We start from the raw sequence: 10,029 nt of genomic DNA on the forward strand, positions 1-10,029 counted from the left end.
TCAGCTCTCCAGTATCTTTCCTTTCACTTTCAATTTCCATGAAATGTAATCTGAGGATAACGCCTTCCTCATTGCCTCCTCATTTTACGACTTAAAAGGTTAATTCATGCCAGTTTTACAGTTCCACTCATTAATGATACTGCAGGTGATAATCAGTTTGTTGCACATTGGGCCAACTAGTTTAACCAGTGTTTCTGTGTCGCATTGTAACAAGGTGCATCGTTCTAATTGTTTAGGTTACGTATTATAATCTTATAATGATGTAACAAGTTCTTGAATTTGCATGTAAATTAAAAACTATATACTTTTATGACGATAATCCTCTTAGAATCTGCAGAAGAAAATAAGAATTGACCTTATCAGACTTTATTGGAATATAGCCTAAAAATTGCTCCACTGTGTTAAGATAGTTTCTTCAAGAAGTCAAAATTTTGACACCTGAGAATTATAAAAAGGTAGGCCTATCAACATCATAAAACGCCAAGAATAATAACTTTATTTATATAGCACCTTTAAAAACAGAGTTTGCAGCAAAAGCAAGGCAATAATATCAACAGACAGCTCAGCGAGACAGTTGATACGATAAAAAAAATAGAATAATAAGTAAAATAATTTAGTAAAATCAACAAATAAAACAAAAGCGACGAAATCGCATAAAAGCCAGTCTGTAAAAATGTGTTTTAAGATGTGATTTAAAAGAGATTACTGATTTTGCAAGCCTCATCTCCTCAGGCAGCTCGTTCCGAAGCCGAGGGGCCCTGATGGCAAAGGCACGGTCAGGAGGGCCCCACCCAAGGATCTGAGGCTGCGAGCTGGCTCATAGGGGTCAACATTTCCTCTATATATGTTGGGGCTAGACTCATAAGTGTTTTAAAAGTGATCAGTAAAATCAATTCTAAAACAAACAGGGAGCCAGTGGAGAGAAGCCAGGATTGGGGTGATGTGATGTCGTCTTTTAGAACCAGTGAGAAGCCGAGCTGCTGCCTTCTGAACTAGTTGGAGGTGAGAGAGTGACTTTTGGTTGATGCCAGAGAGAAGGGAGTTAGTAGTCGAGTCTTGAAAAGATTAATGCATGAATGACTTTTTCCAGGTCAGGGGGAGAGAGCATTCTTTTGATTTTGGCAATGGTTCTTATTTGAAGAAAACAGGACTGGATAACTTTTGTGGTTTGAAGCTTAAATCTGAATCAAAAACTACTCGTAAATTTCTGGCAGTGGACTTTATGTTAACGGAGAGGGGGCCAAGGGCACTTTTAATGGGAGTGATAGGGTTTGGGGGACTAAACATTATGATTTCTGATTTTGAGTTATTGAGTTGAAGAAAATGTTGTGCCATCCCACAGTTGATAACATTAAGACAGTCTAAAATAGCAGCGAGGCTTCTGGGGCCATCAGGTCTCAAGGGAAGGTATATCTGTGTGTCATCTGCGTAGCAATGAAAAGAGACATTGTGACGTTGGATGATTTGACCAAGTGGGAGCATGTATATGGAAAATAAAATTGGACCTTGGGGTACACCACAGGTAATGTGAGATGTAGAAGATGAGAATACCGATGGTGACCGAGTGGGTTCTATCTAAAAGGTAAGAATAAAACCAACTAAGTGCAGCGTCCTTGATACAGTCCCACAGCCCAGTCATCACACACAAGCTGTCAGCATGCCAATGTTAAGTAGTTGTAATGTTCACCAAAGACAGTTGGATTTATCTATAGGCACCATGAATATCAACATCTAATGTCATGGCATGGCTGTTCATGCAAAAGCTGTCAAGATATTTCTGTCTCAACCAAACTGGTGACCAACATATCCATCCACAGAGTAGACAAGTAAGTAGAAGTTTTAAGTCCCTCAGAGGATCATAGTGCTGCAGGAATGAGTCCTAAAACCTGGAAATCAGTCACTCTACCCTCGTCTCAAAGCCAATTTGTTTTTGGTTAGATGCCTGATATAAGTTATGTGATTAACACAAGCTGAAGCGATTTTAATGTTTTGTTCTATGACAGAAAATATGAGAGTAGTGTACATCTTTAAAATGAGAAACGTCATCATGCCGACTAGTGCGCCTTTAGAGCCTTGGTGTAGTTCATAGCCCGACGTCAGCTTTTTACTTCTGGAGATTGCATTTACGATTTTAAATAAAAAAAAAAAAAAAAAAAAAAAAAAAAAAAAATCATAAAAGTAGTCTTCATTTGTGAAACGTTTGAATATCATTAACTTTTGTTTAACACAGCTTATTTTCTGCAATAATCAACAAAATCCCATAGTCGTTTCGTCGAGGAAGCCAGTGCGATGCTTACTTCTGGGGTTGGCCTACAAAAATACGTCAGCCCCGCAGCACTCTATTCGCCTATCACTTAAAACCCATCTTCCCCAGTTCAGAGTTGGTATGAGGAACTTTTAAAGTGTCATGGTTGGCTCTGAACTCAATGTTAGTTAACTTAAATGTTTTGATATTCTGGAAACTGTCTTTCTTTTTTGAAATCCCCACCCAAGACATTGCAGAGGAAACTTGAGTACCCCAGAATTGAATATTTATGTCATCCTTCAGACCAGACATTTTGCAAAATGAATTAGTGTTCTTTTCCTTCGTTTCCCTCTCATGTTGACTGAAGGGTCTTATGTTCATCCTTCTTTAAAAGTCAATGAAAGGAAAATTACAAAAAAAGCATGCTGGATATTCAAAAGTTGTGAAACAAGAAAAGAAACATCTTCGACAGGCATGTTTAAGATTTTTTTATTATTCTGCTTTTAACCTAATTTGTTTCAACAGTTTTCTCTAAAAAGCCCAAACCCTCCTTTCCGGCGGAAACTTTTCCGATGGGTTTTAAAAATCATAAACCAGAAGGCGGCGTTGGGATGAAGACGGGATGACTGCTGAGACGTGACTTTTTGTTGGGCGTCCGGCATGAGAATTCATTTCTTCTTGTCTACCTTTTGTGCAGACTTGGTGACCTTTCCGCCAACATCCTTCTTGTTTACCGACTTTATGACACCGACAGCCACAGTCTGCCTCATGTCACGGACAGCAAAGCGACCTGAGAGGAAGAGATGGACAAGAAAAGACAGCCAGGGGAGTCAACGAGATGATAATGATAACAAATGCTATTGACAGATTTGACAAAGTAAATGACACACAAAAAAATGTTGTGCTCATATTATGTCCTGACAGAGCCTGAATTGAAATTTTAAAAATAATGATCAATAAAAGTTGCTAAGATTCTGAACGTCACATCAGTCTTTTTATTTATATTTTGAATACTATGGATGAATATTACTCCATGGATCGATCCCACTCTGTCCATTGGTCAGAGTGGGATACATCCCAAGTCTCTTAATTGTCGTTTCCTCGATCCTCGCTTGAACCGGAAGTTGTTCTGCGCCGCCATATTGACGGCCATCCCAAAGCTCTTATTTAGCTCGGAGGAGCAAGGAGTGAGGATGGAGGAGGGACCTCGGAGGAGCCATGAGCGAGGACCCACGAAAACAGACTTCCAGGAAGTCTTAACGGCCGACACGCCCCCTCATTGTTCATCAGTTATGTGATTGGACGCTGCAGCCGATCGGACTGACTGGAGTTTCATACCAGAGTGAAGACGGACCACAGAATAAACTCAAGCTTCATATTTGACGAGTGTTTGAGTTTTATCATTTAAGAGAAACAATCATATTCTGGGTTATTTAATAATGACGTCACAATTTCAAAACGTGCAGACGCAAATAATTCATAAATAAGACGATCGCATTCCGCCGGTAGAAATCTATCCTAAGCTTATAAACAGAACAGTTTGTTAAAGAGGTAACAGACTACAGAGAGAAAACACCTCTACAGTGATGATTAGTGTGTTATTAGTATTATTAGTTACTATTATTAAGTACAGTGATCATGTGAACAGACACAAACTTCTCAAAAGTCTCTCCAGCTGTTAAAGCCGACTGACAGCTGATCCAGCTTCACGTGACTCAACTGAGGAAAGGACGTCTCATGTCTCTTAAAACATATTTCCTCGTTCCTCTCTCTTCACATGGTTTCCTCCATGCATCCTTGGTGGGAGGGACAAAGACAAGGAAAGGACCAAGTGAGGGAAACGGGGATGCAATTAAAACTTCTTTAACCCTAGCCCTATTTTTAGGCCTCTGCTCAAAAATTGCATACCCATACTCAAGAGAGTCCACAGCTCTAACTACAAGGTCTATTTGAATAATTTTGATGCTAGAATACAGGTAACACTTGTCAGATGTGCTGAGATGTGTAAATATTGTGGATATGTTACTGGTTAATAACATATACACATATGGCACAGCTCAAATTGAAAAAGTTGCAGGTTCACCTGAAATAAAAGCACTTGTATTGAAAATTTTTATTTGAAATAATGCAGATCTTGGCCTAAAAATATGCCACAGTCATAGCACAACATGTTTTACATGTCTCAACAACTGATTTTACTTCGATTGAGTGAAGCAGGCCAGCATAAATGGTCTGAGTCAAGCAAAATTCTCATTTTTGGAACCAGCAGTTGCGCTGCTGTATTCTAATTTTATATACTATATAACTAAATATTAACTATATATTCACTTGTCTTATCACTAAGAGTGTTCAATAATCCAAATAAAGCAGTTTGGCATCATTTTGAGCAATTTTCAGCTGTCATATCTGTCATCCATAAAATAAATTTGTCAGTGCCTGTGTCTATGTAAGCCTTTGTTAAGGCCTGTGATTGGCCGATTTAATCATGTGACACCTTGTTTCATGCGGAAGAGTCCAACGAAAGCCATGGGGGTGTTTTGAGAAGCTGCAGGGCCTTTTACTCACTGAAAATCTCGATATACTTGGCACAACCCCCATATCTAAATTCATTGGTCCAGCTGACTGAATTCTTGCCATTCTCTCATAGAACCCTGAGCCGCCATTTCACTTCACAGGCACAGTTCAGGAAACGGGCTATAGAGCTGCCGCATATTTCAATGGATTAGCTGCGTGGTGGTTCAATTTTTTTTCTGGGGAGCGGTGGGTTGTTGGTTGGCGTTGTTTATGTAACTTTTGAACGGTTTGAAAGAGAGTAATTTGAACACTGCCAGTCGACGCGGGGTCGAATCACGCCCCTACTGCATATGTAAATCGGCCATGATCGCTGCCGGCTTTGTGATGAGAGACCTAAAAAAAGAGCATAGTACGCAGATTTCTGGCCAAAAAAACGTGGTATTGTGGTAAATCTTATAGATATCTTCTAGATATGATCTTAGTTTGTGTATAATTGTGTTTTGCAGTGTGTAAAATGGCTCCCATGGTTGTTTCGCCCAGAATCTCTTTGTTACATAGGTATATGATATGTCATAAAATATAATTTTATTCGTTTCGCAAAAGTGAATTGTACACATGTGTGTACTCTGTCGCCCCCCCTCTAGTCCCCAATATTGGGGACTTTCGGTACCAAGAGGATTTATTAAGAGACTTGAGAAGTACCCATATTTAAACCAGATGAATCAGAAAACTAATCAAATATAAAACAAAAAAAAAAGTGCTGAATAGAGAGAGACACTCAAAACAAACCCATTCTCTACGACAACAAAATGGACTGTAACCTTCAAATGCAGCGAATGAAGAAGAAAAAAAGCCTTTTAACTCACCCAGTGGAGGATAATCAGAGAACTGCTCCACACACATGGGCTTGCCTGGGACCAGTTTGACGATGGCAGCATCTCCAGACTTGACAAACTTGGGATCGTCCTCGATCTTCTTGCCGGAACGACGGTCAACCTTCTCGATGAGCTCGCTGAACTTGCAGGCGATGTGAGCGGTGTGGCAGTCCAGCACGGGGGCGTAACCTTTTTGGATCTGGCCGGGGTGGTTCAGGACGATGACCTGAAAACAAATAATTTAGGAGAGTTCTCTATCCAGTACTCAATTCAGGCTTTAGATGAACACATATTGCAGGTCCCCGCAGGTGGCCAGCAGAGTTCCACAGATATTTACGTTTACCTGAGCTGAAATCACTCATGCATCTCATTTTTTTTAGATTATCATTAAAGCAGGAAATGTAGCAGTCAATACTAAGCTATTCAAATAATACACAGGTTCATATATTCATGTTTTTATTTTAAACATGTGCAAGGTACAGTGAGTAGGGAGGCCGTGCCACTGCCATTTAGAAACACACCTTGTCAGCTGACACCAATGCCAATATCAACATTGTCTGTCAATTGCATGATAATCATGCATACAAGCTATTCAAATTGACGTTTTTATTTTAAACATAAATGTGGAAACGAAAATGAGTGATGGCCTATTAGTGCCACTGCCATGCATAAACATACCTGTTATCTTGCATACAATACTGAACTATTAAAATAATGGACAGATTAATGTTTGGGGGAAAAGAAATATGAAAAATTGTCTAATCAACCAAAAATGTCACGACCCCCCTGCAGTACCTACGCGGACCCCCTAGGGGTCGCAGACCCCCTGTTGAAGACCTCTGAGATAGATCATAAAGCAATAGATACAATATTGAAAGGGTCTTAGTGTAAAGGTAAAGCAAAATAAATCTTGTAAATGTTTGGCACTTTTTGATTATGCCAATCTAAAAATGGAAGCTCGGATGCTCGTCCATCATCCACTTATTCCTTTATCAATCTTTATGTACTTTCTTTCATTTTCTCAGACTCACCTGGGCGGTGAAGTCTGCAGCTCCTTTGGGTGGGTCGTTCTTGCTGTCGCCGGCCACGTTCCCGCGGCGGATATCCTTGATGGACACGTTCTTGATGTTGAAGCCGACGTTGTCGCCGGGCATGGCTTCGAGCAGAGACTCGTGGTGCATCTCCACGGACTTCACCTCAGTGGTCAGGTTGCAGGGAGCAAAGGTGACGAGCATGCCGGGCTTTATAATGCCGGTCTCAACACGGCCGACGGGAACAGTTCCAATACCTGAGAGAGCAGAAACAACAAGTTTCTATTATACAGTGTGTGAGCTGTGATTGTCAGCTTGTGGGAGCTGTGAAGTACAGGCTGTGGAAACAGTTAACGTCCCAGCCCGTACGGGGAATAAGGCTGTGACAAATCTGTGACACTTCTTAATTACCTCCGATTTTGTAGACATCCTGCAGGGGCAAACGCAGGGCCTTGCCTGTGGGACGGGAGGGGGGCAGGATGGCATCCAGAGCCTCCAGCAGTGTGACTCCATTGGCATTGCCATCCTTGCGCTCAACCTTCCATCCCTTGAACCAGCCCATCTACAAACAGATTCAAAGTAAGAATTAAGTCCAAGTCTAATCCATCAAGTCGACAACTTGAGCACCACAAAGATTAAATTCCCTTACATTGGCACTGGCCTCCAGCATGTTGTCTCCGTGCCACCCAGAGATGGGGACAAAGGGGACGGCTGCGGGGTTGTAGCCGATCTTCTTGATGTAGGCGCTCACTTCCTTGGTGATTTCCTCGAAACGGGACTGGCTGTAAGGGGGCTCGGTGGAATCCATCTTGTTGACTCCAACGACGAGCTGCTTCACGCCAAGGGTGAAAGCCAGCAGGGCGTGCTCACGGGTCTGGCCATTCTTGGAGATACCGGCCTCGAACTCACCAACACCGGCAGCAACAATCAGCACGGCGCAGTCGGCCTGAAACAGGGGAGACATTTTTTCTAAACTTCTACACATGTGCGTGTCTTGTTAAAGCCTGAATGATGGTTGTCTTTTGCTCTGTGTGCTTTTTTCTGAACATAATCATTTTTTTTTACATTATCACAACTTCAGCTTTTCCCTTTGGTTTTCTTTTAGGAACGAGGCTGAATACCAACTGAATCAAACTGAAGATCCAACATTACTTTACCTCCATTTTCAAAATGCCGTATTTGGGGACTTTTCAAAGGACAGTCGGGGTGGAAATTAATGAAGCGTAAGTTCAGTCAGGAAGGCTAGTCTTACACGCCTAGGCCTGTAGTTTATTTTTTATACATCTGCCATTCAGTCCTCGCATGCTCGATCATAATATCCTTGCTGTCAAAGGGTACATCCCAAGTCTCTTAATTGCATCCCCGTTTCCCTCACTTGCGTCCTTTAATTGCGTCTTAGTCCCTTCCACCAGGGATGCATGGAGAGACGCAAGGAGTGTCTGAGACCTTACTTCAACTTATAACTTTAAACAAATGTGATAGAGTGATTTCTTCTACAACCCCATAACAGTGGCTGCCCTTTAGAGCTCAAGCTAAAAACGTAACTGCAACTTGTTGTGTAACATACAAATCTGAAAGTGAGAAGTCAAATAAAGAGCAGGTTAAAAGGTGCGCCTGTACCTGAGAGGTGCCGGTGATCATGTTCTTGATGAAGTCTCTGTGTCCGGGGGCATCGATGATGGTCACGTAATATTTGCCGGTCTCAAACTTCCACAGAGCGATGTCGATGGTGATACCACGCTCACGCTCGGCCTTCAGTTTGTCCAGCACCCAGGCGTACTTGAAGGAGCCCTTGCCCATCTGTTGAGGTTAAAACAACAGACATAGAGCGGGAAAGACTCTGTGATTAACGTTTTTTAAATAAAAACATTTACGTCTGGCAGATCCCCTTTTTAGATTTTTATTTTGTATTAATACAATCAGTTTAAAGCTGGAATTTAATTTACTTTTTTTACAGTGTGCTTCAGCATTTTGTTTTCATGTTAGATTGCCTTTTGTGTCTTCTAAGTGTATTTATTTGAGTATTTACTATAATTGTAACTATCCAGCTTTCAAGCTATTTATGGTCATGTGCACGACAATTACAGAGAAGCAGATGTTGGCAATGAAAATCACACAAATATAATGAGCAAAATAAGAATCAAAGACACAAAATAGTTAATTAAAGTTAAGATAAAAGGCTAAAATATAAACAGGAAAATAAATTTGTCTTAGATAGTATTGCAAATAGATAAACAGAATGTAAACAGGAATGTGGTAAATGTACATGAGAAGTATTAAATATAGAGGTCATATAGAGGTATTACTTCAGTTTGTAATACATTAAGTATACACAAAGGTAAACGACAGTATAACTGTACAGCAGCTGTAATATCTGTTTTTTTTCGTCTTTATGAGTGACTACAATAACTTCCTTGTGATTCTTCTATCATTACTAATTATTTAGGTTTCCATTAGGTCAAATTGGTTATGCTTGTGTTTTTAAAGCAATTATTTTATGCATAATGTATGGAGGCAAATTTGTTTGCGATATAGGCTAGTAGCCCTTGTCACATGACACTTTCATATCTACGTTAAAACTGCAACTTCTCTAAACAGGAGTACTTTCTGAAAGACTGCCTTTAGTCAAAGTCAGTACAAGTATTTCAACAGCAGGAGGCAGTCGCAGCCAAGCCAAATCAGGGAACAGTCACATCCGCCACACCTGTGATGAGTCATAGATGTGACTTGTCTCATTGTGTTTTATACGGTGTGAATATTTCTCAAAAACCTCAATGAATTAATAAAACCAACCTCAGCGGCTTCCTTCTCGAACTTCTCGATGGTTCTCTTGTCGATTCCTCCGCACTTATATATCAGGTGGCCTGTGCTGGTGGACTTGCCGGAGTCGACATGGCCAATGACCACGATGTTGATGTGGATCAGTTCCTTTCCCATTTCGTCCTGTGTTAAGCATTTAACAAGTAAATGGTAGTATAAAAGTATATAGTTGGCAAAATAAAAGAAGTATCAAACATTGTATCTGTTGGAAGGGCCCCTGGCAGTGTAGCATGATGGGCCTCGTGTTCGAGGTGGCCTTCTTTTTTGGAGGGAGGGGGGGGGAGGGGCTATTTCCATACTTTTGGATGTTTAAATCTATAACTAAACACCAAGTTAAACAAACTAATAATATGTTTTGTATAAAATCTTAATCTGAAAAGTAATTAGTAGCTGTGAACAATGAGGAACATTACAGACCAATGGAAACTAGTTCATTATACTTCCTGCAATGGAAACCATCAGAAACTACCACATACAGTACACATACTAAGCAGTCACTGATGTTCACCCTCTGGAGACCAAACTCAAGCATTCAAAACCCCAC

General features: G+C 40.7%; 1 protein-coding gene across 1 annotated transcript; it reads right to left on the bottom strand.

The window, feature by feature from the left end:
* Nucleotides 1-1,061: 1,061 nt before the first annotated feature.
* On the bottom strand, nucleotides 1,062-9,602 carry LOC142965426 (elongation factor 1-alpha-like). Its single transcript, XM_076106357.1, has 7 exons — nucleotides 9,459-9,602; nucleotides 8,286-8,465; nucleotides 7,315-7,611; nucleotides 7,077-7,227; nucleotides 6,666-6,922; nucleotides 5,626-5,860; nucleotides 1,062-3,035 (listed from the first exon to the last, which is right to left on the bottom strand). The coding sequence occupies exons 1-7, from the start codon at nucleotides 9,600-9,602 to the stop codon at nucleotides 2,914-2,916; spliced, it is 1,386 nt and encodes a 461-aa protein (XP_075962472.1). The 3' UTR covers nucleotides 1,062-2,913.
* Between the last annotated feature and the right edge of the window lie 427 nt (nucleotides 9,603-10,029).

Source organism: Anarhichas minor, unplaced genomic scaffold, assembly GCF_050575085.1.
Source record: "Anarhichas minor isolate MPS153535 unplaced genomic scaffold, ASM5057508v1 ptg000033l, whole genome shotgun sequence".
Lineage (NCBI taxonomy): Eukaryota > Metazoa > Chordata > Actinopteri > Perciformes > Anarhichadidae > Anarhichas > Anarhichas minor.

Bases quoted from the DNA above. Each gene is read 5' to 3' on its own strand.
- LOC142965426 (XM_076106357.1), bottom strand. From the start codon at position 9,602: ATGGGAAAGGAACTGATCCACATCAACATCGTGGTCATTGGCCATGTC. The intron at 8,466-9,458 runs GTTGGTTTTATT...TAACCTCAACAG, and splicing joins TCGAGAAGGAAGCCGCTGAG to ATGGGCAAGGGCTCCTTCAA. The intron at 3,036-5,625 runs GTGAGTTAAAAG...TCTTCCTCTCAG, and splicing joins CTCTGATTATCCTCCACTGG to GTCGCTTTGCTGTCCGTGAC.